The sequence below is a fragment of the Podarcis vaucheri genome (genome assembly GCF_965113315.1).
Source record: "Podarcis vaucheri genome assembly, chromosome: 12".
NCBI lineage: Eukaryota > Metazoa > Chordata > Lepidosauria > Squamata > Lacertidae > Podarcis > Podarcis vaucheri.
In genome coordinates, this window is record NC_138750.1 from 41,650,099 (window position 1) to 41,677,251 (window position 27,153).

The window sequence follows — 27,153 nt, forward strand, 5'->3', positions numbered from 1 at the left end:
AGGTTATGCACTTGGGACTTCCAGAATATGTGACTGCACAGGCATGCACTGGGTTACCTGGAGGATATACACAGCAGAGATGGGGATAAACAGATGTGTATGAATTGACCCCTGTAGTTCTCACCATGCCTAACTTCAAAGGGAATTTAGAACATTTTTCACCGCTTTGCCTGTCTTTCTGATAAGGACATATTTTAAAAAGAAGTTACTAGAGAAGTAAAAAGGTACTCTCTAGTAACTGATTTGCTAGTAGTGTCTTAGATTTTTTTTAAAAGATATTCCAAGCTGGAACAATGTATGCAGTTATTATGTTAAGAAATAGCACCTTTCATTAGAATTTTTCAGGGACTTGGATTGATTGGTCGTATTTTGGTCAGTTTTAGGTATGCTGAAGTCATTGCACCAGCTTCAAGTTGAGAACCGACGCTTAGAAGAACAGATTAAAAACCTGACTGCTAAAAAGGAACGCCTCCAGCTACTAAATGCCCAGCTTTCAGTTCCTTTCCCAACAATAACCTGCAATCCGAGTCCTTCACATCAAATACATGCATTTTCAGCTCAGGCTGGTAAGGCAACAGAAGTAGTTTTTGTTTTTAATGCAGAGCTCTGTCACAACTTCCAGAAAGCTTTTGGCCTCTTACCATTGCCTGTTATCTGTATGAGAAGGAAGCAAATTGGATGTTTCTACTGTTTTTATTCTATATTTTGACCTGTAAAATCAGTAATTTCTGAGAACACTTTTAAAGAGACTATATGTTGGCCAGGTGAAACTTAGAGATGAAATTAATTTAAGTACTTCTGCTGGCTGTGGATTCATATTGAACAGCAAAAAAGCAGAAGTAGATCACTGTTAGTCCATATATTTAATATAACATTAATTCACTTTTATTTAAGTGTTCCACGTTGAATTAGGTTTTATGCCTTTTGGGTGCAGAAACAGAGATTTTCTCACACTCGTTTGTTTGTTTTTAACTCCTGCTTTTAGCTGCTAGCACTGATTCTTTGAACAGCAGCAAGAGCCCTCATCTGGGAAGCACCTTTCTACCTGACAATTCCCTTCCCGTATTAAATCAGGTACTGTTTGTTTTCTTTTCCATGCATCCTAAGACTTCTGCTAGGTTAATAGTGCATCTCGATTATTTGCTTTTGTGTGAAGTTTGATGCAGCTGAGCCTTTGTGTTTTCACTAGGAGATCAACTCCAGTGGACAAAGCACCAGTAGCTCCTCTGCTCTTTCCACTCCCCCACCTGCTGGGCAAAGTCCAGCTCAGCAAGGCACCGGAGTCGCAGGAGTTCAACAGGTCAATGGCGTGACAGTGGGGCCACTTGCCGGCGGAATGCAAACTGTAACATCCACCATTCCTGCCGCCGTTGGTGGAATAATTGGAGCTCTGCCAGGTAACCAGCTGGCAATCAATGGAATTGTTGGGGCTTTAAATGGGGTAATTCAGACTCCTGCCACAATATCGCAGAACCCTTCTCCTCTCGCTCACGCAACTGTGCCACCAAACACAGCACATCCTCTGCCAACTACACTGAGTAGCAGGTAAGCCTTTGCTCTCTTGTTTGTCCTTTTGGCTCATATTTGCTATTCCTTTTTTAAGTCTGTCTAAAATAACTGCTTTTTCTTGAGAGGGAAGAGCTTAAAAATAGTGAAATGCTTACTGTGTTCGAATTTCCTTTTGCATGTGAATAGGAAACTTAAGCAGTCATTCTCTCTTGCAGCAGCTGACTCCTAAAACATAGGATTAATTTCTATGATTTTGTTTTGAGCATGGAGTGTGTGTTCATCTGTGCATGTTCTTGTTTATTTTGTTTTTTGAACAGTCACTTCACAGTTTAGATGCTTTCTCCCAAGTTCTCCTCTTAACCACAATATGCTCCCTCCAGCTTAGCTTGGGAGCTTATACTGCATGAGTTGACTGGACAACGGGATATGTGATGTAGCTATTCTATTTCCATGACATGTTGCCATGTTCCTTAGTTAATCAGGCTGTTGAAATATCTAGCTGCAAGGGACACAATTCTGCTGATTGTGCTTCTGGTCATCTGTTAAGTCACCTGGGTTATTACACCTGGACAGACTTTGTTTTGGAAAAATCTAGAACTAGGCTTGCATTTTGGCAGACTGCTTTCCCCTGCTGTCTTCACATGCTCTAAGTATATGTTCCCACTCGGTTCCTTTTTGACTGCTACAACAGTAACACCATATGAAACACTCTTGTTTGGTTAGCATCTATCTCAATGTATTGGATAACTTCATTTATCCTGTGTTTTGCATTGGCATATTTATTTATTTTTCTTCACTGTACCTTTCTGTGCCCTTTCTGTCTTTTTCTTTAGCATATTGCTTTAAAGGCAGTCCCTTTCCATAAGTATCTGTCTTGCATTGGTGAGGGAAGGAACACTTTTGACTAAGCAGCCACTCTTTTGGCCTTCTCGGTCCCAGAAGGCCATGTTGTTGAGACCTGGGAGCAGTGCTGGTTTCTTACTAGGTGATGCTGGAGAAATGGGTGCATCCAGGTTTTGGGTTCTCCTTTCCAGAGCAAGCACTGCTGGCAGCCAGCATAAAGCCAGGGCCTCAGCCTTGTGCTCTGCCCTGGTTTCATCAGCTGCACTTCCCATAGCTGGCAGTCCTACTATGTCTCTGCCTACTGGCAGCACCTTGATAGTGCAGTAGAGGCACCCTTGGCACAGAAACTCTCCATGTCTGCTTCAAGTTCATTGATGGACTGTGTTGCCCATTGTAAACAGCTTTCAGTGTGTTTTTTCTAGAAAGTGCAGGATGAGTGCGTGTACTTTTTCAAACTTGCAAGTAAGCACTAGGAAGTCATCCTTCTCTCCCACCGCTGGGTTTTCGTGCATGCAAAATGTGGGTGAGATTAAGTCCTGCATTTGGTTTTGCAAGTATGAAAAAAAAGGGGGGGAAAGAACTACTGCTAATTTGTCTTCAGAATTCAGGGGGGATTAAGTACTTCCCTTGTTTGGCTGCATTTATACTTGGATCTGTAAATGTAATCTGAAATGACAAGAACGCCAGTTTTGTTTTTCCTAAGTTAAGATACATCAAAATTTTAAAATAATTTTAATAGGATGTATAATCAAATGTATCTAGGCACATGCATGTTAATCTGCATATATTTAATGTTTTAGATATTTTTTTTTTAACTTTTGCTGAAAGTGTGCCATAAAAATGATCAAGGAGCTAATTTACCAGATAAATGCATTTCCAGTTAAGAGTTTGTTTGTAATTTGCAGTGCTTCTGGACTTGGGTTTCTTCCGGAGCAACAGAGACAACTCCTGCTACATCAACAGCACCAGCAATTTCAGCAGTTACTGAATACTCAACAATTCACACCAGTGAGTCTTTTCTTATCGTCCCTTTTATTTCCAGAGTTCGGGGGCAAGTGTTGATGTTTATGTAGCTAATTTGGGTCTTGTTCTAAATCTTGTCACAAGCTTCAAAAAGGTGCTCACAGAGAGGGACCCAGGAAAAATTATAGAACCGTTTTTACAGGTTTCTCTAAGAGAAGCACAAAAGGCTGCTTGAGCTTTAAGCAGTTCAGAATCTTGAATAAGAAGAAGTAGATGGCCAGATGCATTTTGGTGCCTGAGGTATCATCAAAAGGACTTCCGTAAAAAACAACAACGCCTAAATTGAAGCGAAGTCAAACTGCTGTGTTAGCAGCACTGAAGTGACCTCCCCCGGCTGCCGGCCTGGGCAGTGTGTGTGTGTTTGAGTGGAGGTCCTCAGATGACCCCCTCAGCCTCTCTGATGCAGTCCAAAGGAAAGCAGAGCAATACATTTGGCATCAGCTTGGCTGCAGGACTTGCTGGAAGGAGGCATGCAAGGCACCATCCAGCCATATCACAAAATTGCCACCTCTTTGCCAAGGGCCAACCATACCTTCAATTGTACAGATGTGGATGTTGGAACAAATGTAATTCCAACAACTCACCACATAAGACATGCATGCCTCCCATAACTATAAGAGCAAAGACCATGGCTTTGCCTGTCCCATTCCTTCCAACCTGTCACTAACTATCTCTCATTTATTGGAGAACAGAGGGCTGGCTCACTTTGCTCCACAGGAAGTGGAGTGGGCGTCAAACTGGAAGAGGAGATGGTCTCCTCAACCTCTTTTGCTACTGTAGAACTGTTACAACATGCTTCAACCTGGCAGGATTTCTCTTCAGCTTGAAATATGTTTATGGCATTGGTACAAAATAAGAGGCAAAGATATTCCTGAGAGATTTGTAGACATACAACTTGCAGGCACATAGTGTTCTCTTTCACATGCATACATTTTTGAACGGGGTACCAGGATGTGGGGGTAGACTATAAGCACCCTGAAGCTAATCAGTCATTTACATTCACAATCCAGTATCAACTGAAGACAGATACACAAGAAATGTTTTATATCTTATAGCTCTTTAGAAAGGTGCTTTACTAGATCCTGCCATCTGTTAGTTCTCCAAAAGTTTTTTCATTTAGCTTCTGACACAAATGCTTTTGCTTTGTACATCCAAAGTCTACTCTGTTGAAAAGGAGAAAGAAATTGTATACTGGATTCTTAGATTGGCTTAGTCAGGAAGAAGACAGGGGCTTTCAGATATCTCTGTTGCACTACCCTTTAAAGTTTACTCTCCCCTAGATTTGTAGTCCACAGCACGAGTTTCCTCTTTCCCTGGTTCATGTCTTTGTTTCTGCATCCCACTTGTCTACTCAAAGTTGTGTTTTGGTTCTTGCAATAATTATTCAATGCCTGCCAGTGTGCTTCATACTTAAGCAGGGATGTGAACTGGACTTCCCTGTATCAAAGCTCTGCTCTTAATTGTGGCAAAACATTAGTTCTGAGTAGGCAAGGGACCTCTCTACCAACAGCAGCTTTAAGAGGCTAGTTCTGGCTGCTCCTTCTGCCTTGAAGCTGTGGAAAAGTCAACTACAGTAATTTTAAATCTAAACTACAGAAAAGTGTTTGTAAATCCTGGCTAAGGGAGGAGTTACTTCACTCACAAGTTTAGTTTTCACCAGTTTTGACTACTCGTTTTTCTGAATGCATAAAATGACTAAAACTTTCCTTCTCCGTTGTACTTGAGGAACAGCACCAGGCTCTTCTGTATCAACTAGTTCAGCAGCAACACCACCAGCCTGAAGTACAACAATTGCAGATTTCTGGAGCAACACAGATTCCCATCAATAACTTGCTGGCAGGCAATCAGGCATCCCCACTTCATACAGCTACGAGTAACCCATTCCTTACCATTCATGGGGATAACACAGCTCAAAAAGTAACTGTAAGTATACAGTATACGTGTACTGCTCATATAAGCAAATTCAAGTGCAGGAGAAGGTCTTAACTAGGTAAAGGTTACAAATACCAACCCCAAGGGAAATGTTTATATTAAAGATTAAATGGAGAGAGGAAATCCTGTTCAGCTACAAGGGTATGACCGAAATGAGTGGCTTGAACTGTCACATCTACTTTGGCATCCAGTCCTTAGACTGAGAACCCCTCTGGTCCCTGCCTAGTAAAGCCTTCAAGCTCACCCCTCATTAGGATAATGTTGCAGCTCTTCTACTTTTCCAGGGGACAGCAAGGGCATTTGTTGCTACAGTTGCACTTGTGTGTGTGCCATTGCTGTGTTTCGACCACATGCTGCTAGTTGTTTCTTTGTACCAGCCGTGGGGGTATTTTTGCGCTTTTAGCACCATCTAGTTACAATACTTTTCAATAAAGTACTGGAGGACCCACAGCATATTGAACTCTAGCACTGGAACATTAGCACAAGAGAGGAAAGAACCATCTTTCTGCCTTGGCATTGCCCATTAGTGTTGTCTAGCTTTCTAAATTTCACTGTTAAATTTATTTTTTCAGAAAAGCTGTGAAAGCTGTTCCTTTGATAGGACTTGGCTCAATAACATTACCTTCATGTCTTAGTAATTAACCACTGCTTTTGAATAGGGCTAGCCACCAATCTTAAAGAGTTAGTAACCAATCAGCAATTACCTGATCAATTAATCAGTATTGCAAATTATTTGCATATTTCCCCAAACTCATTGAATGTGATATTTAGTGACAGAAACAAATAGGAAAGGCCGTTTTTAGTATCCACCCCCCTATTTCCTCACATACCAAACCCAAACTATCTGTAAAGGTGCTGCTTCTCAGTTGGAACAGTAGAAGTAAACGAACAGTGAATACATCTGCATTCATTATTTCATAATGAAATGTGTGCTTTGTTTCCTAAAAATCCTGTAGATATTAATTCAGATTTTGTGTACTGTGGAGAAAACATAAACTGGCTGAATCCAGAAGCAGCTTATGAGAGCTTTTAAGTGGTTGTTCGCTCTCTCCCCCCCCCCCTTAGTGAGGGGAGTGCAGGCTAGAGACCAAATGTCATCCTTTTATGTCAAAAGTTTTCATTTTATGTTGCTTCTCAACCTTAGGAAGTTTTGCCATACATAAAAACAACAAAACATCTCTCTCTTTTGATGCATTACCATTTTGTTTTAGTTTTTTTTTTAAAAAAAACACCCTGATAATGTGACACAATTGTAAGCTGGCATGACATGTTGATTTCGTCTCCAGAGACTCAATGATAAAAGTGGACCAGTTGCACCGGAAAAGAATTGACATTTGGAGAAATAAAAACATGAGAATTATGTGTCCTGCTGTGAGAGCACTTCATCAGTTTGCAAGTTGCAGACTCTCTGCAGGTATGACTCAATGCAACAAGGAGCTAACTGCACACTGGAAAAGCGAATCTACCTGAAGACATTTATTGTAAGGCTTTGACCTTGTTGCTTTTTGTTGCACTGAACCTTAACTGTTTTCTTCCAATTTCATGGAACTTTTAAAGTATTTTTGCATATTAGAGTTGTCAGTTTGGGCCATTTGTTTGACTTCTGCTGCTGAACTAGTAGCCTTTTAACATACCAGAGTGCTAATGAACAGACTGTCTGTCCCTGCCTGTTCCAGATCCATTACTTGTTTGAAGAAAGCAAGCCAAATTGCAGTATCTGCCAATGGCAAGTTGTTACTGTTTAGCTAAACACCAGTGGGTTTTTTTTTAAGAGGTACCCGTCCCCCCCCCCCAATAAAGGACCAGGTTTTAAACTTTTTACTCCCACCCCCAGTTAACTTTAATGGATGTTTTGCTAAAGCAAGAAGTCTCAAGTAATGACAAATGGTGGCTAATGCTCAATTGAAATTTTTTTAAGGTTGCTGGAAAAAAACAGATCAGTTCAAAGATGATAAATCTTACCAGACGAGAGGGCAACTCATGTTCTGGTAATATTTGAATTAACCCAAGTGCCTGTTGCTTACCTCTATTGGGTTGGAATTGCTTTGTATAGCTGGGCATGCACTAAACAAGTCTTTGTGAAAGCCGTCAGTGTGCTCAACCTTGCACCAGCAGCCGTCCCCATTGATCTGCCTTTATGAGAAGTGTTTGTCACTGTAGATAGCTCAGGCAAATTGTTACCTGGGTTGCTTTCCACTAATAAATTACCAAAAAAAGAAGGGGGGGGGAGGATTTTCACATTTCTGAGGAAATGGTGTAAACGGGTGGAATTTTTTTTAAAAAAATATTTTCACTTTGAATAGCTGATTTTCATGGTATGACTATGCAGTATAGCAGAACATAGATTGAGGTTGGGATTTAATGGCCACTAATCTGAATTTGTGTGAATTATTAGTGGAAAATACTCAAGTATATTTTAGACCTACACTGTGTACTTAATTGGATGAACCTATTGTTTCTGCAATATCGTTTGGTTAAACATTGCACAGTTCTTACCTCATTTCTGTAAATAAGGTTTTGTGACAGTTTTTTGTATTGTGGAAAATTCATAAGGTGGATATTTTGATTTGTAATATTTCTAATTGGTAGATTTAATTGAAAATGAAAGAATAATTTATTTTTATATGTTCATGGGAATTTTTTTAAAAAGTCACAAATCACTTTTGTAGATAATTTACTAAAGTAAATCAGTGTGGTTTAATTTGCTTAAACCACTCGTTAATATTCTGTAACAATTTGTACAAATTGTTGCTGTTTTGCTAGATGTAAAATTGCAAGTTTATATAAAGATATGTACAAAGCTTTGGTTAATAAATTTTAATATTGTTTATGGTTGTAAACATAACCCAACTTATTTCTTCCAACTGCAGTTTTGTTTTTTGATGTGCTTATCATTGGATTGTATTACACACATCGTTATGTGTGTGAATGAGAAATCATGTTTTAAAGTCGGCATCTGAAGTTCCAGCTTCGCCTGATTTGCTGTATCTGGTAGGAGCCCATGCAGCACACTCTAAAAATAGCAATATTCACTAAATGTTCTATTAACCCCCCAACCTGGCACCCTCTTGATATTGCTGAACCACAGCTCTCGCCAAACTTGACTATTGTGGCTTGAAGTCCCACAACAGTTTGAGGGCATCATGTTGATCATCCCTCCCTGTAGAGATTTTGGACTACAGATTTTATGGTGTTTTTAGGCCATGTTTTACTAATAGGTTTAAATAATTGGTTCTTACATACTTTTCTTGGGGGGGGGGGAATCCATTGATCTTATAAGCACAAGTTTTGAAGAAAGGCATAAAATGTATTGATTTATTTTTTACTAAGGCACATGACATACTGAAATACTGAGGTACAAAAATACAAGTTACTGCATATGTTGTTTAAAATATCTCCATTTTCGGTAAGCAAAGTTCTTGAGAATGTTCATTCAGCTCTTTGCCATTTTTTTCTTTTGTATGAGTTCAACCAGCAACTTGTATCGAGTCACACATTCTTCCTGCAGGTAGAGAAGCAGAATTGAGATTAAAGGATATTTCACTTTTGTTAAATGAAAACATATGCTAGCAATTTAAAGGGGCATTTTATGGAGAACTGTCAACGTGGAAAATATCCTAAATAGTTCATGTTATGGAATTTCTCAGTGTAAATGTGTCCATAGTGAGACAATTGCATGGGGAAAATGCATGAACAAGTTGCCATACAGAATGAGCCCAGGTCCTTGCAGAGATTTCAAGTCCACGTTTCACAGCTACCGACTCACTGCTTGTACCAACCAACACATTCACACCAATTGTTTTTGCTGCCTTTCTGTGGGCTGTCAAAGAAACTATGCAAAAAGTTCTATTTCTATCTAAAAGAAACAACCTTGCTCACATTCATTTCGCATAACCCTAATAAAATAAAATTCACATTAGTGGATTTTGAAATGTTTCTAATGGACCAACAAGACTTCGTAAAAGCAGCAACTGTTTGGAAAAACAATAAAAGTAACGAATTCCTAATAAAAAGCAAAATGCCAGAAACTAATATTGGGCCTATGTTAACTTCAGGGATGTGGGTGGTGCTGTGGGTTAAACCACAGAGCCTAGGACTTGCCGATCAGAAGGTTGGCGGTTCGAATCCCTGCGACGGGGTGAGCTCCCATTGTTCGCACATCAAAGCGCAAGTAGATAAATAGGTACCGCTCCGGTGGGAAGGTAAACGGCATTTCCATGCGCTGCTCTGGTTCGCCAGAAGCAGCTTAGTCATGCTGGCCACATGACCCGGAAGCTGTCTGTGGACAAACACTGGCTCCCTAGGCCGACAGCGAGATGAGCACCACAACCCCAGAGTCGTCTGCGAATGGACCTAACTTCACTGTTTTACCAGTTTAGAAGCAATGCTATACAGAACCAGCCCAAACCTCCAAAAGCCCTGCCTTGAAAGAAGCTGCATGTTAGCAGCTACAGCATTTAGCCATATGCCACACCTCATTCTCAGCAACATTTGCTGAAAACTGAAGTGCATTCCCTCCCTCACAATGAACTTTTGGCAGAATCAAGGAGGCGGCTTCAGCTTTTAGCTAGTGTACCACACCACACCCAACGGCAGAGTGCTTTAACCCTACACGAGAGCATGACCTCACCTTAGTTTTCCCTGGAACACATTTGGCAATCTTATCCCAGCGTTCTGCCGTTCCCTTTGGATACTGCTGTAAGGCCAGCTCCAAAAGCTTCTGTTGATTCTGAGTCCACAAGTCTTCAGAACTGCGGCATCTCTCTCTTTTTCTGGCCTCCTCATCGCTGTATTCCTCTTGATCTGCAGTGTCAAAGTCCTTCTGGCGCTTCCCCCTACATTTGTCCTCTGCTGCCTCTTTCATCACTGGGAGTGTCACTTCAGGGCCCTTTGGTATTGTTTTCCTCCTGCGGTGTCTGGCTTCAGTCAACGCAGTCTCTTGTTGATCTGCTGTTGCCATATCTATTGGTTCTGGGTCACAACTGTACTTTGACACGTCCTCCTCCAGGTCTTCCTCATCTTTTTCCCGCTGAGTGATTATATGATCTGACAAGTTAACACTGGCCTTGTTGGATTTAGAGTTTTGGGCCAACATTTTCAGCTCTGACAGCCTAACGATACCTGTTGGAAACAGCATGATTTAAGCCAGGGAAGGGGAAACTGATCCTATAGTATTCTTATTCTGCAACTGTTACCCCCCAGTAAGTAATTGTTGAGTCAATCCTTGAAAAAAATCTGATACATCTACTCAAAAAATCACGAGTTCATAAAAATAATGAAGTTGGGCTTCTGTTTTTACTTCCTTCTTTGTTTCCATGGTAGGCACACCTGACTTAAGCAATCCAGAAATAGCATCAATTAGGTATGATGCTAAAACATCTGGCACTGTTTTCTGGTTCCTTTGTTAACATGCACCTGCTACTGCACAATTTCCACTGGTTTGAAATGAATGAACTGCATTGCCCCTACTGCTAACGGTACCCTTAGTTATTCTGTGTCCTATGCACTGCTAACCACTGAAGGGTAGAGCCTCATATTATCCACTTAATAAGGGCATATATACAAGTCCCTTTCTGCCTGGATCATTTTATAGAAGAGGCAAGTTTCTTGTTTCTCAAAGCTGTGGAGGAAGGATTGCGAGGTTTCATTCTGCAGATATATCACTCTAACATTATGGCTTGAGTTGAACACTCAACTCCCAGGTCATTGCAGGGATAAGGGATGGGAAGAGAATGCACTGCCATTTCCCAATACCATGAGTCTGGTGGGGCAAGCTGAGACCCTGCATGGTGGCAATGTTATAGCTGGAGCAGGAGTTCCTATTCTCTAAAAAAAGTTTGGCAAGGGAGATCTGACCCAGGAACTGGCCAAAATAGGGGTGGGCAGAATGTGGGCAGTGAGGAAAGGCGGATTTGTGGAGGTTCACCTAGTTGCTGCTGGTTGCTGGAAAGAATACTGAACTACTATCTGATTCAGCAAGGCACTAATGTTTTTAAGCTTGAATGTACTCCAGTCTCACTTAACACAGATTAATTATGCTCTAAGCATCAAGAAACAAATAACAGAAGCACTAGAAACTTACCAGGAGCGCACGTAACTGAATCTTTAATCTGTTTGGTTTTCATGGTGACCTGTTTAGGAAGGAAGAGAAAGCATTTAATTTATAGATATGTTTTGTAAGATGGCTTAAAAGAAGACACCAAAGAAAACTGATCAAGACAAAGGGTCCAGTGAATACCAATAACCAGAACTATTGACGGAGACCAGCTGCACATTTTCATCCCTATTCAGCTATTCTAAAAGCCCAATGTACATGATATATAATTACAATAAATATTTTATTAAATAAACACGGACTCTGGTGTATGTCTTGCAAGCAAAACTGTGAACAATCCTCCCAGATGAGAAGCAGGGTGGGGCAGGATTGTGGACATTGCCCTGAGCCGCTTAAAAGGAAGGATGGGGTATAAGTGTAACAAGTCGGTCAACAAACAACCACAACACACTGGCTCTCTCTCTAGGCCAAAGGGCTCCAACTCCAATAAGGGAAAAGAGGAAGATTTCTTATTTCACCCAGATGACGCTCATAACCTTGCTCTTAAAAGGGGGGACAGCGCCATGATTTGCATGAAATCGTATACTGTTTTTCAAAAATACAGGTTACTCAGTGTTCTTTAAGATAAACTCTTATTTAAATAGAAAACAATTAACATAAAACCTAAGACCAGCAATCAGTTTCTCTTCATGGATCACTTCCCTAAACAATCTCTCCCTCAAATAATACTAATCTAACTATGTTTAACACAGATCTGGAGTTGTTTACGCCTCATGGTAACAGAAGTTAAAAGGTAGTCATGAGCTCAAATTTAGACAGCCCAGTGGCAGTTAATCGTTTCCCTATCTTCTCTTTCACATATGGGATGTTTTTATAACTGCACCCCCTTTACCTCACACTGCCAAGCACCACACTAATTAGAAAAGTGTGCTCCTATCTACCCACCTGCCCATTGTTGTTTTGCTGCCTACCTGGGCCTTTTCCATGCAGGCAGCAAATCCCCCATCAATCTGCTATTGCAACCTGAATATAAGAGATTAGTGACTGCAGAGGCAAAGCAGCATCAGTTTACATCCTCTCAGCCAAGCAAATGATATTATTTCATGTGAATGGAACCGGAGAGCTCTTTGCTGAAAAACTTACAGTGAAATAACCACATGAAAATAAACAACTATGAGTCTGCACACACACCAGATTGTTTTCACAATTTTTAGCATCCTTTAAAAAACTTAATGACCATGATCCCAAGGCACCTTTGTGCCTTAGAAGTTTTTGGTGGTAGCTGCTGCCTGTTATGACACCAGGAAAAGCTCCCTGAGAGACCCTGGTTCCATACAAATGCCAGGCGTTTTCCGCTCCTGTATTAGATTTGAGCACAATTTTCAGACTCTGGTAAGTCGCGTTGAGAGGGCTCTCAGTGGGATAACAGTAGCCCAATAAATACATATTCACATGCATGTCTGTTACCATCCTATGCAGTTTCCAATTCAGGAGTGCTTATTTCTGACTGCATAGGTTCAACCTGTAACAATGCATAAGCTTTAACAGAAGCTCCGTGTTCCGTATCCACTACACCACACTGCCTGTGGCCATCCAGATGTGGATGGACTCCAACTCCCATCAGCCCCAGTCAGTATAGCCAGTTGTTGAGGAGCTCATCTTGCTGGGGAAGCCTGAAACAAGTGAGCCATTCGTTAACCAAACCAGGGAGAGCTCAGCCATTGAAGGGGGGGGGGAGTGTGTTTAGGAGGGGTGGGGGAAGAATGTTCAATTATTTCTTCAAGTAGTAAGAGGGCAAGAATGAGAGCCAAAAATTCAACAAGGGGGAAACGGGTCAAAGAACAGATGTGTGGAGGCAGACATGGGGTGCTGGTACAGGTAACCGGGTCAGCTGGCAGGAACTCTGATTAAAGAGAACTGGAAGGCTTCCCTTTCATAATCGAAACGCTTGACAAAAACAAATCTAATTAATACCACAAGCCCAAACCAGGAAAGTAATTTAATAAATGCTGCATTATCTTTCCACTTACAAATAAAAATGTGATCCCATTATACTGATTGGTTTGAGAGGATTTTTGTTTTTGGTCTGGACTTTGTTTTGAAAGGAGAGGTGAAGCGGTTTAGACGTTACACAGTTGCTTCTAATGTTTAGATTCTGGAGACTATTTCTTACAATCAAGTTGACATGGTAAGTTGTGAGTTGAGGAGATCTAAGCTGATGGGGGGGGGTTCTAATAAAGTGGTTACCTGACTTATTTCACACCAAGGCACTGTAAAACTACTAAAACTAATCATCTTATTAAGATTGGGCAGGATACTTTTTTTTAAAATGCATACAGATTGAGAGAAGGTTCAGGAAAACAAGAAAAAGGGAAAGAAAACACCTCACATGGCCGAACAAGGAGAACAGGCTCCAGTGCCACTGATGAAAAATTGTTTTGGAGTAAAATACTACTTCAGAAGCTAGAGAAGCTAATTACTTACTTCTTAAAATCCGAATACACCTCATTTTAAAAATCTAACCAGCTTGGAAAAAGTAGTACTGCAAATAAATTTGCTCCCCATGCTGAACTTGTGCAATGAATCAGGAAAGGTTCGGGAAAGAAGGAAGAGGTACACAATGCATAGTTCATTTTCATATTTCACTACAGAAGTGGTATTGGGGGGGGAACAGTGTAGCCAACATATTCCCTAATATTCTATTTTTCTATATGTACTACTAGTAGTAACCATTTTATTTATAAACAAACAAACAACAAATCTGGCTCTCAATTTCTTGGCAGCTAACACAAATAGAGAACACAAGCCAACATAATTTTCCTCATCCCAACAGTAAGGTAACGGTAAAGGGACCCCTGACCATTACAGTCGTGACCAACTCTGGGGTTGCGGCGCTCATTTCACTTTATTGGCCGAGGGAGCTGGTGTACAGCTTCCAGGTCATGTGGCCAGCAGGACTAAGCCACTTCTGGCGAACCAGAGCAGCGCATGGAAACGCCGTTTACCTTCCCACCGGAGTGGTACCTATTTATCTACTTGCACTTTGATGTGCTTTCAGACTGCTAGGTGGGCAGGAGCAGGGACCGAGCAACGGGAACTCACCCTGATTCGAACCGCCGACCTTCTGATCAGCAAGTCCTAGGCTCTGTGGCTTAACCCACAGCAGCACCTGTGTCCCTATCCCAACAGTAAAAAGCACACAAACTCACTTCATGTTAACGACCTTTTTTCCTGCAGCCAAACTCAAGACTGACATTGTTCATAAAGACCTTTATATAAATAACATCATATAGTGAACAACATCCTCTTTAACCAGGGCTTTTTTCCCAGGGCGAACTCACTGGGACTCAGTTCTGGCACCTCTCAGGTGGGCACCATTGCCATTATAAGAAAATAAGGGAGGTATTCATGGAGAATTCGGGCACCTCTTTTTCCTAGAAAAACAGCACTGTCTATAACCATTCTGCAGTACAGTGTGTGCAGTAAGATTTTTTTCCAATGGTGGACAGTTTAGCCACAAGACTCATCTTAACCCCCCCCCCAAAAAAAAACCCACCCATAGTCCAGAAAAGTTTTATTATGTGATCTGTCTGTAAATACAGCCTAAGGTGGTGGACAGTGAGAAAAGGCCGTAGCTCAGTGACACAGCATCTCCCTTGCATACAGAAGGTTCAATCCCCAGCATCTGGAGTTAGGGCTGGGAGAGACCCCGCCTGAAACCCTGGAGAGGCGCTTCTGGTCAGTGTATTTAATACAAAGATAGATGGATCAATGGTCTGGCTCATACATATACACACATGTATGTATATGTGTACACATGTGTATGTATATATGTACACACACACACACACACACACACATTTATTTTTTATGTTAAAACCATTAGAACATAGGCTTTTGTTGTCATGGCCAAATGGACAAAGGATAGCCATGACAGCTGAATGAGCTTCTGTACTTCCTCAGAGATCCTTACTTGGAGCTGTTGCCTGGCAACTGCCAACTTCCAGCAGTAGAAAACTGCTTCTATCATGGGCTGAGCAACTTTCGGTGGCTGACCTCCATTTCAGTTCCTTAGAAATTTTTGGTGGTAGCTGCTGCCTGTTATGACATCAGAAAAGGCTACCAGAGAGACCCTGGTTCCGTGCAGGCACCTGCATTTTCTGTTCCCGTGCTAGATCTGGGCGCAATTTTCAGACTTTTTGCTAAGCCACATTGTGAGGGTTCTCGGGGCTAGAAAGTGGGATAACAGTAGCCCAATAAATATATATTCTAGTGCACAATATCACCAATTACCAGCCACTGGAGAGGGATCCTTACCACCCTTGTGTGCTGCCTGGGAGCTTCCTAAAGTCATCTGGCTGGCCATTGTTTGGGGAGATGTCTAAATTCAATGGACTTTGGTTGTGCTCCAGTAAGGCAATTCTTAATTATAGCTGACTTAACATAAGCCAGGTGAAAAAAGGAGGGTTGGTTTTTTTTAAACTGGGGGGAAGGGCTAAAGCCCAGTGATAGAGCAAGGCATCTCCAGGGAGGCCTGGGTCACCCTGCCTGAAATCCTGGAAAGCTGCTGCTTATCAGTTTCACAGAAATCATAGAGTTGGAAGGGACATTCAGGGTCATTTAGTCCAACCCCCTGCAATGCAGGAATCTTCCCCACAGTGAACACTGGGTCAGCTCAAACCATCCAAATTTTGCTTAACAGATGCACTGACGCAGTGTGCCATAAGGCTTCAATCATACTGAACAAAAACAACAATATAAAAATAATAATTAATAGTAATAACAACACTGAACTAGATGGACCAGTGGACTCGTTATAAGGCAGCTTCCTATGTTCCTTCAAAATACCCTTGGTCTTTATCATCCCTGGAAAGACAAAGTGAACTCTGACTACACAGTCACAAGTCTGCCACAAGGTTAGCAACTACAGTGGTCTGGACACATTTGACAACTGCTCCTTGAAAATCTGGGTTGTATCTTGGGTTGTCTGCAACCTTCATGTTAGGCAGACAGTTCACCATGCCTATTGTATATCCAACTACCTATGTTCTTAATGTTCAAACCACCAACTCTCAGGATCAGTATTAGTTTTTCATCCTCAACCTCTGAGGAGACACACTTCCTTAAAGAACCTGTTGCCTAGTGAGACACTGTCCCTAGTGGGATAGTGATCAATGCTACACAAAGTGGTTACGGAGGTCAGCTTCTTCTCCCAGCAATGGGATAATGTTCTTAATGCCCAGATGTGACAACAGCCAAGTACCATTGATGAGGTTCAGCTAATTTTCATGCTCTTTCCCTGATGCCTCTGAACTGAAGAGAATTCAGTTTCTTCTCTCCCAGAACAGTACTCAAGAAATATAACTCCTTAAGTCCATTTTAAAAAGAAACAACAGTGGATGTTTTGCCTCACAAAGTGCTAAAGTTGTCATTTTACACATCACCGTATTCTGTGTTAGGATGTAGGTCCATCATTGTGTGTGTGTGAGAGAGAGAGAGGGGGGGGGGATCCCAAGCTTAATTAATGGATACCACCTGTCTAAACACTATTAGCTGATCTGCATTTAGGGTTTTTTGAAGTGGGGGGGTTGGCCCAACCAGAAATATTATCTTTACTTAAGTCTCACAAATGTCCTCTTCCAGCAAAGAGGGTTTACTAGAAAGCCTAAAACTGGCATTGTTTTTCTGTTATCGGGTTACAGTAGCTTGAGTCTCTAAGCGCCAGAATCCCCATATAGCTGATCAGTTACAGCTGTTAATTGTGGAGCAGGGGGACCAGCTGACATCTGCTTCTTGCTTAGTTAGTTAATGGTTCACTTCCAGGTCCTAAAAGGATTGCAGCCTCTCTCAAAAGACAATGTTGGACCCCATCTATGTCTGGCTTCTACACTGCCTGTCTTGTTCTGGTTTGTCCATACAATGCAAATTCGAGTGAACTCACATCTGCCACTGATCGACCCAATTCGTGAGCAATCTTTTCCCATCGACCAGGCGTCCCCCCTGGGAACTTAACCATACTTCTTGTCAGTTGGCTAAGGTCCTCTTCCGTCCATTCCGGTGCCTGTAAAACATTTGAAGAACATTCATTACACAAGGAGGGTTTGTCTGTGGCAGGAGGGGGTAGAGACACTGAGCACAAGACTAAAGCAAAGTAATCATGCAAAAGGTGTTCACTGCAAATACAATTATTTTAGAGCTTGCTTAATACTTCCTACTCTTGCTTGTTGAATAGAAGAACACATATACCTAGCAGGTCTAGTTTATTTATAATGATTTGGACACACATGCGTGCAGGCGCACACAAATTCTACAAATGCAACATGTTTAATAGTGTCAGATGCTTTAAGGTATTAACATGACAAAATTGTGCATAAAATCCATATCCCCAGGGAAGTGAATTTAGGAAAGACCCTGGATTTGTGGTTGTGTGTATCACACAATCCAATACACTACTGCACTGTTGCATTTTTAATGGTGTAACAAATCTGCCTAGATTTTTCTCCAACAAGGAAAGGATTTGTGGAGGTGGTCATAGTACCACAGAATTGTAGAACCCAAAGGTCATCTAGTCCAACCCCTCACAATGCAGGAATCTCAGCTCAAGGATCCATGGCAGATGGCCACCCCACCTCTGCTTAAACCTCTGGTGGTTAATCTATTGGAAGCACCTGGAATGAATAGCTCCTGAGCACAGCACATTTAGGGGCAGGGTAGCTGTTTCCAGAGAGACCAATACACATGCTCCCTCCAAACTCCAATTTCTTCTTTTTTAAAAATGACAAATCAAGCTCCCAAACCTTGAAGCAGGAGCGCAGGGGCTCTATATAGAGAAGCCTTAACATTCATTCACATGCAAGCAGCTGTTTCCACCTTCCCCTTTTTTTCTCATCAGAAAGGCCATCTGCACCAGGCTTCCTCTGCACTGGCACGGGCAGCAAGCAACAGCTTCCCATTTCTATTTATTTCTAAAAAGAGCCCTTTATGACAAATACCTCCCCCTAATCACCATTTCCGATAATGAACAGGCAGGCACCAAGCAGTTTGCATTACAGAGCCATCAGCAGAGAACAACATTCAGAGGTGAATGACCCCAGAGACCATCTCCACAGCTACGGCAAAGCTTCTCCCTGACACTAATCCTGCCTGTCATTCTCCCACTGTGCTCTAACCACGCTGACGTCCGCCTGCTCCACCACAAGCTTAAACGGGGCCCTTCCCTGACTTTTCACTGTCTCCCCCAATCAATGGCTCAAGCGTGCTCTTTTCACCATGTCCAAATGGCAGCTTCACTCCTAATCAGAGGGCCTTGCCCCTGTTTAACAGGCTTCCCAAAGGCTCTGCCATTTGCATTCATTTGCAAAGCAAACTACTTTTATTCACTTTGTCCTGCTATCAAGAATGCTCCCTGAAGCAGATAAATTGGCATAAATATACAGCCTGTCGCTTAAGAAGCAGTAAATAATAGCCAATAGTGGGAAGGATTTTATCAATCATCCCCTGTTTTGTGTCCGTGCATGCCTTTGTTCACCAAATGCTGAAAATCATATCTGTGCGACTTTTTGTACAACCATAATAATTCAGGACCGGCTGTGTGGGTGGATGGAGACACAGACACACAGACGTATATATCAATAAGGATGTACTTTTTCTGGGGAGGAGGAAAGAAAGAAATACACACACACACACGTGGTGCAGTGGGAAACTAACAGTGCTTTGGATCAGGGAAAGGCAGCTAATTTCCAGTGCAAGTAATAGAGCTTTCAGTTGCACCATGCTCATGCTCCCCCCCCCCCGGAAAGAGGCACTTATAGATACTTAATGTAAAATTCACTACCCAAGTATCATATGCTGTTGGCCAGGATCCAAAAAGCCCTTTCAGATGTGTACAATGGCTTATTACGTACTTGGTGGGATTTCGAACATCCCACTGCTCCTGTAGCAATTTGCACTATATCGGGTTTGTGAAGCTGCTATAAGATTTGGCTGGGGGCAAGGAGGGGGGAAGGGGTTGATGCTGTCAGAAAGGGAGACTCTGAAATTCTGCAGGGTCCCTTGAGCTAGGAATGTGGCTCTTGGATCTTGACCTATACCATTACCTGGGGAGTTGGCAGAAAGTATGTCAAGTGTGCTTGTTGCTATTCAGCATTTCTTCAAGCGGAGATAAGTGTTCCGAGAAGTCAGTGTAAAAACAAAAGAACAGGGAGAAACTGTTTTTTCTTTTTCTTTCTATCAAAAGCTTTCAATACCAGATAGCCAAACATAACTCTAATAGTGTGAAAGTCTGCAAAGCTTTTGAACAATCTGAAACGGTGGGGAGATAGTAGGAAATGGAACAATTCCACAAATTGTCTTTCACATAGACGACATTTAAGAATACAAGAGACAGCTGTTTTGCAGCCTAGTTTCCCAACACTAATAATTAGCTGCCCATCATTACTTAAAACTTAGTGTATTCAAAAGAACACGCTGAATGAAAAAATCCCCACTTTGAATTCTCGGCACAAATATTGAGCGGACAAGACTGTTTTTTGTTAGATTTGCCATTCCAAGTAAAAAAGGTTAAGTGACAACCACACTGTTAAAAATAAAGTTAGGTGGTACTATCAAAGGCCAGCATTTGAAGAACAACACATGAAGTCAGGGATAGGAATCCCATGGCTCTCCAGACATTGTTGGGCTTCCAACTCCCCAGCCAAGGTCACTAGTGGTCAACAACTCTTAGAGGGACATAGCTTCCTGTCTCCACCTAAAGTGCTTCTCCACATACTTTGGAATTACACCAATTTCTCCTCGCAGCTGCTGCTTATCACAGAGCGCAGGATGTCACTTCAGAGGGTCTCTGATTTACAGGGTTTGTACCCAACTGAATTATACGCAGAGCAGACCCACTGAAATCAATGGATCTGCATTAGCCACATTCCTTAGTTCCCGTTCGTCTACTTGGAACAGGACATATTATGGGATACAACCCCTAGAGTGGCTTTTGCGGTATGTGTGAGGACCCTGGGAGGAGAGCCCCGCCACAAAAGTCCTGAGCATAAAAGCAGTCCCATGTGCTGAGCTCATAATATTTTAGAGAAAAGCCGTTCTCAGACAAAGTTCAGTCAGTGGCCTTGGGCAGTTCACTCTCTTCCCCCCACCCCAGCTTCTCTCACAAGATTGTGGAGGAGGAGATAAAATGAGAGACAGAGAGATTGCAACTTTCCCTTGAACCCTTTAGATGCAGAGGCGGAGATGCACACATACCCAAAACATTAAACTTCCCGACTTCCTTCCTTACAAACACAAATTCCTTCACTATCTGGAAGATATAATGCCAGGCCTAACTTATATATTACTTCTGAGCCCCAGGGGCTACAATCAACATACCAATAGTTAAGCAAAGCCCTCAATTTAAACTATGAGTTTCCATATTCTGAGAAGAAGGGGAAAAGTTTCTTCCGAATCTTCAACATTTCCCCCAAAAGTTAAATCATTTCATTTAAGCCAACACTGTTAAATGGACTAGTCTGGCTATTTAGTGGGCTATGAATGGCTTAGGCTAAAAGATCACATTTGAATTGGGGGGGGGGGGCAGGAGATCTTTTAAAAGTCTATGGACAAAAGAAACATGTTTATTAGAATGCTGCTGAAAGTATTAAGTAGAACCTTGACAGCTAGGATTTAGCTATGACTGAACTGGCATAATAAACATCTACAGCACTGACAACAGGAATATAAGGAAGGGCTGTAGAGAATCTGCTTTGCAAGTCTGGGGTTCAACCTTGGGCTTTTCTAGGTAGGGAACCCTCTTTCTTTAATTATGGAGAATAACTGCAAATCAGTGTAGATGGAACAACGATGCCGACTCATTATAAAGCAGCAGCTTCTATGTTCCTAGAAACACCTTTAAAAGATCTGAAGAATTCGTTCTCAAGTGAGCTGCTGAACTTTGTATATTTGAATTGACATTCAAGTAAACTTGTTCATATCTTGCTTTGATCATTTCTTACCAAAATAAATTTAGGAATAAAGAAAGCTTGTCTTTTATTTTAATCGCTAAAAGAACAGGCCTCCATAACCCTGGAAGAATACACATCCACCTTCAATATACATAAACATGTACACACTCATGCGGGTACACACACACACACACACACACACACACAGGCTTTTATTTTGTTCTTCTTAAGGTTTGGTGAATTTACAGCTCTTCCACAACAGTAAACGGTGTCTTTAAGATAACCCCCTGTGACTCCACTGCTATAAGCAGCTAGGAGGGTGGCAACACTGTGAATTTATTCTCCCTGTACTGCTCTGGAGCCAGAGTCAGATGAATGTGTAAGCATAAGCCTTTGCCACTTAAAACCATGTTTGTCCAATATTACTGAAACACTGGGCCAAAACTCATCTCTACAGTAGAGTGATGGAAGATGCCACATGGTGAGGGGACAGCTGTTGTGTCTACACAAGCATTCAGATTTTACATCAGAAAGACAGTGCTTTGGGATTAGCTCTCCACACTGAACACAACACACTCAAAAGAAGGGGGAGGCAAACAGAGACACGAGGAACCGTTTTTAACACAAAAATTAAAAACAGATTACTTTCACAGCTATAAATATTCATATTGGCTGGTCAAATAACATTTTAAAGAAATTTACTGAATGAGATTTTTTTCATACTGAATATAAGCTTTTAGCAGTTAACTGGGGGTTTTTTTTTGGTGCTGTGCTCCTTGCTCCTATGGTTGCTCTAAATACCTTTTAAATACCATACACACACATTTCAAATATTCCAAGAAAACAGCAAATATGTTTTAAAATTTCACACACTGCCCTCTTATAACCTGTCATTTACTAACAGGTTTACAACTGGGGGCAGCTGCAGTACAGCTGCATTTTAATAGAGAGGAAAGCACTCTTGTTCCTGCGGTAACAATTTACAATTAAAAAATAATAATTACAACACTATTTATTTATCCACACAGAAATTTACATTCCACCTTTCTACTGTATATCTGCCAGCTTATTTTTGCTCCCTCCTGTACAGTCTTCCCCTACCTGGTGCTCTTCAAATGTTTTGGACTCCTGTGTTGCTTGGAGCTGATGGGAGTTGTAGTTCAAAGCAGCTACAGCCATGTGAGATCATATTCCTGACCATTCTAACTGTTCAAGCAGAGGCCATTGGAGGAGCCAAGAGCTTGGTGACCCCTGCTCTACGCCTTGTGCTAAGCTCCCTCCCCCCCAAAAAAAAAATTCAAGATTTTTGCTCCTTAATCCTGGTGCCCACATAGCTTTCAGCTTTCTACAACCCTGATTTTGCCTTCTTCATCCCTATGTGGGGCACATTGCCTCCTGTCTGTGGGCTTCGTATGAGCTCTGTCTTCAACCAGATATTCTGCTTCTGCTGATAGGAAACATTTCTTGCATGGCCACTGCTTTCAATTGTTTAAAAAAGTCTCTAGCCCCACTAGAAAGAAAGTTATGAAGCAAAATGTGTGGGCACCGGTCCTAGTCATTTCTGTGAAATGAGTGAGGCTGACAGCTGAAATCACTGACAGGTTCACAAAGGAGTGAAGTCAGAGTTGTGACTTGATAAGTGATTGATTGGAGACCAGTCAAGAGGAATTCCTGGAGCTCTAAAGTACTATTTCCCACTACCCTTTAAGGCAGCCCTCCCCCCAAAAAAAACCTCTGTCTTCCCCCCCTCTAGTCCTTAGAATCTCTGTAGTTTGCCCTTCCTTTTTCCCTAGTAACCAGGACACATCTTTCCAGTACAGTGGTACCTCGGTTTACAAACTTAATTCATCCCAGAAGTCCGTTCTTATACCAAAGCATTCTTAAACCAAGGCATGCTTTCCCTACTGAGGCCTCCCGCAACTGGTGCCCTTCCACCGTTCATCTTCCAAAGTTCGCTAACTGGAACACCTACTTCCTGTTTTGCGGAGTTCGTTCACCCAATAGTTCATTAACAGGGCTGTTTGTACACTGAGGTACCACTGTAGTGGGCTTGTCTGAGATCAGGTAGTCCCTAGAAGTTATTCTATGCGAGTACTACTATACAATGATTGTGGGTGGATGTGAAAAAAATCTCTCCTTCCCCCAAAAGGCAAATGTGAAAACTTTGCAAAGAGTCTTAGGGACATCTGCTGGTGTGCAGGAACTAAAGAACAAACACTCATAAGAATTCACTGTATAGTTAATTTACAGTTCAAGGGACTACATGGAAGTCTCTGTGTTTAAAGGGATAGCCTATGTTTTGGTTTAGGCTTAGCACTGGGGTGGGGTGGGGTGGGGAGACAAGGTTCTTGTGACTTTAACAATTGTATGGGAAGCAGAAATTCATCAGGTTAAGACTTTTTTTAGTATGTGTCAGAGCTGCCACCCAGTCCCAGCTCACATAGGACCAAGTCCGCCAGCGTTCACTTTATAAGAGTCTTTATTAAGTTACAGGTTTCATTTCCGAACTGCAGCGTGCAGCTCTACACCTTCTGCCCTAGGTCGGCGAAGACCCGTCTGAGTCCCCGCCTCTTGCACACCAGCTTAATACCCTAGCCTTGCTCCACCTCCTTCGCCTCTCCCTACGTCTCTGGGTCCTTCTGCCCCCCTGGGCCTCCTCCCTTCTACTCTCCTCTGACGCTGACCCCCCTGATCCTTCTGCCTCCTTGCGGCGGGCTTTGGGACCTGGCTCACTCTCCGGGCTGCTTACTGCTCCAGCTTCCGCTGCATTTGAACTTGGCGCGCGCGCCCAACTCTCTACTTTCCTCTTAACCGTTGCCTCGCTCTCTGAGGAGGGCGTGACCACCCCTGACTCGTGCCCTCCCTCCTGCTGACAGCCTCCGGAACCCGATGCCTGGCTACCTTCCTCCCTGCTGCTCTCAGTCTTGAGCGTGGGTCCCGACTTCCAGCTGCTGCCGCCCTCAGTTATGAGCGTGGGTCCCGACTTCCAGCTGCTACTCTCTGAATCTCCTCTGTTCCCTTCCTCCTGGGGTGTCCCCCCGGATCCCCCCCTTGCTCTGCTCACTGGGGCTCCCTTTTGGGAGTCCTCTGACTCACTGCTTAGGCTTGGAGATCTCGGGTCGTCATCATCACTCATTTTCCCTTCGGATTCCTCCCCCTCGCTCTCTGCTTCCTCCCTTCTCTGCGTCTCTGCTCCTGAACCCCTGACATCCATCCCCCCCTCGAAGCCCCCCCTTCCCCCCTCCCCGCTTTCAGGTGTGGGTGCTGGGTGCTCCATCATCACGGGAGGGAATGCCGGATACAGTTCGCTCCCCGTGGTTGGCCGCCAACTGAAGACCTCCGAGTCTTCCTCCTCGCGGTCGCCGACGTTGACCTGTTCCGCTTCCATCTCTGTACCGCCGTGCTCGAACCCAAGGTCCTCCCCGAACACGTCCATGTCAGTCTCTGCGTCGGTCGCTCGACCTGGCATCTCCAGCCACTTCCGGCGCCATTGCTCCTCCGGTCGATCGTCCCACCAATACGAGGTGTCTGACGCCGAACCCGCCGGCGATCCTTCTGGGGAACGGGTGCTCAGCGCGGGTTCCCCGTCCGAGTCGAATCCATGGAACGTGCTGGAAGAAAGTGTGGGCGTGAACAGCCAGTCGTCGAAGAAGCTCGCTGGCATGGGTCTGTGTGGGAAAAGGGCATGAAACTCGTCCTTGAGCAGGGGTTCCTCCAAAGCGTAGTCTGGCACCCAGCTATTGGCGCTGGCCCGGGTGCCCTCTCTGGCTAGGAGGTATTCGACTCCCTCTTCCCCCCATCTGGAGTCCAAAATCTCCGTGACCTCGTTGATGGGGTCTTGCTGCGTCACCCCTCGCGTCTCCGTCCGCTCCCGGAACGGACTCGGTGCCGTCCCTGGCTCCTGGAATCTGTGAGGTGCCTTGTAGGGAGTGAGCACCGACCTGTGGAACACCGGATGCATTCTGGAACCCTCCGGCAGCACCAGTCGGAAGGCTACCGGGTTGATCTGTGCTTCGACTTGGTACGGACCAATTTGCTTGTGCCCCAACTTCTTCTTGGCTAGTGACCTGGTCGGCACTGCGTGGGCTGCCAACCAGACCCAGTCTCCCACTTGGATCTCTTCGCCAACCCGCCTGTGCTTGTCAGCTTGCACCTTGTAGGCGTGCTTAGCTAGCTCCAGCTGCCGTCTGAGTTGATCGTGTACCGCCTGCAACTCTGACGCGAACGCGTCCGCCGTCTGTGGTTCTCCGTCCCCCACTCTCTCCCGTCCCGGGAAGGTTCTGGGATTCCTCCCATTGTTGGCGAAGAACGGCGTCACCCCTGTGGACACGTGCTTCGTGTTGTTGTAAGCGAACTCGGCGAGCGGCAGGTAATCCACCCAGGTCGCAGGTTGTTGATTGGCATAGCATCTCAGGTACTGCTGCATGATGGCATTGACCCTCTCTGCTTGCCCGTTGGTCTGCGGGTGTCTTGCTGATGCCAGATCGACCTTGACATTTAGAAAACTCATCAGCTTCTGCCAGAAATTCGAGACGAACTGGCGCCCGCGGTCGGACAGGATAGACCGCGGCAGACCATGCACTTTGAACACGTGATCTATGAACAGTTTGGCGGTTTGTTCCGCCGTGGCCACCTTCGCACACGGAATGAAATGTGCCATCTTGGTGAACAAGTCCACCACCACTAGTACAGCTGTCTTGCCTCTCGAGCTGGGTAGATCCGTAACAAAGTCCAGGGCCACCCTCTCCCACGGTTCAAACGGCGTTTGCAGCGGTTCCAGCAGTCCCGCCGGTGGTTTGTGCACCGGTTTGGCCCTCTGGCAGGTGTCGCACCTCGCAACGTAGTCCGCGACTTCCCCTCTCAGTCTGGGCCACCAAAAGTCCCTTGCGACTAATTCCACCGTTTTTTCCGTGCCAAAGTGCCCGGCCGTGGGTGCGTCGTGCAGCTGCTGCAGTACCCTGGCGCGAAGTTCGTCTCCCGGCACGTAGATGGCCCCTTTACGTAAGAGCAAGCCGTCTCGTATCTGGAACTCGTCGCCCTTCGCCGTGCCCTTGTGCACCTCTGCCATCTTCGCCTGCGCGAAGGAGTCGTCCTGCAACGCCCGCCGCACCGCATCCAGGTCTACTGTGGCTGAAGCGCACGCCCACGCTGTTGGCGCGAAGATGTGCATGGCTGCCGCTGGCGTCGCCTCTTCGAGGTATTGCGGTTTGCGGGACAGTGCATCCGCCATGACGTTGGTGTCGCCTGGGACGTACTCTATTCGGAAATTGAAGTCAGCAAAGAACTCCGCCCAACGTATCTGCCTCTGGTTCAGGAACTGAGCCGTGCGCCAGTGCTCCAGATTCTTGTGATCCGTGCAGACCTGCACCGTGTGCTTGGCGCCGATCAGGAAGTGCCTCCACGCCTTGAAAGCTGCATGAATGGCCAGCAACTCCCTGTCCCAGATGGTGTAGTTCTGCTCCGACTTGCTGAGCTTTCTGGAGTAGAACGCTCCCGGCCTCCAGACCCCCTGTGGGTCCCTTTGCAGCAGGACAGCTCCCACTGCTCTATCGGACGCGTCTGTCTCTACCCGCATCGGTCTGCTGGGGTCGATATGCAGCAGTTGCTCTTCCGACGCGAAGAGACGCTTGAGTGCTTGAAAGGACTGCTCCGCCTGCTCCGTCCAGATGAATTTCTTTTTCTTGGAGCTTAGCGTGTCCGTAATGGCCGCCGTCTGCATCGCGAACCCCTTGATAAACTTGCGATAGAAGTTGGCGAAGCCGACAAACCGCTGGACCTCCTTCCGGTTGCGCGGGCTCTTCCAATCCAACACCGCACGAACCTTGGCGCTGTCCATGGCTAGCCCCTTGT

The 27,153-nt window shown here is 44.1% G+C and overlaps 2 protein-coding genes across 7 annotated transcripts in view; one reads left to right on the forward strand and one right to left on the reverse strand.

Annotated features, from left to right (window-relative positions):
* The window catches only part of MLLT10 (MLLT10 histone lysine methyltransferase DOT1L cofactor), a 116,653-nt gene extending 104,996 nt beyond the window's left edge, over positions 1-11,657 (forward strand). For 4 of the 6 annotated variants that reach the window (XM_082193618.1, XM_082193617.1, XM_082193620.1 and 1 more), the window contains 6 exons: positions 378-566; positions 986-1,074; positions 1,190-1,545; positions 3,258-3,360; positions 5,101-5,298; positions 6,594-7,242. In XM_082193618.1, coding sequence (XP_082049744.1) covers positions 378-566; positions 986-1,074; positions 1,190-1,545; positions 3,258-3,360; positions 5,101-5,298; positions 6,594-6,638 — 980 coding nt within the window. In that variant the 3' untranslated portion in view covers positions 6,639-7,242. Of the gene's footprint in view, positions 1-377; positions 567-985; positions 1,075-1,189; positions 1,546-3,257; positions 3,361-5,100; positions 5,299-6,593; positions 8,299-11,446 lie in introns of those variants that run through there. The other 2 variants (XM_082193615.1, XM_082193616.1) reach the window with 2 other exon arrangements.
* The window catches only part of DNAJC1 (DnaJ heat shock protein family (Hsp40) member C1), a 78,357-nt gene continuing 59,797 nt past the window's right edge, over positions 8,594-27,153 (reverse strand). Inside the window, exons 9-12 of the mRNA XM_082193639.1 lie at positions 17,304-17,423; positions 11,390-11,438; positions 9,938-10,428; positions 8,594-8,809 (exon numbers count right to left, since the gene is read on the reverse strand). Of these exons, the coding sequence (XP_082049765.1) occupies positions 8,741-8,809; positions 9,938-10,428; positions 11,390-11,438; positions 17,304-17,423 (729 nt within the window). The 3' untranslated portion in view covers positions 8,594-8,740. The remainder of the gene's footprint in view (positions 8,810-9,937; positions 10,429-11,389; positions 11,439-17,303; positions 17,424-27,153) is intronic.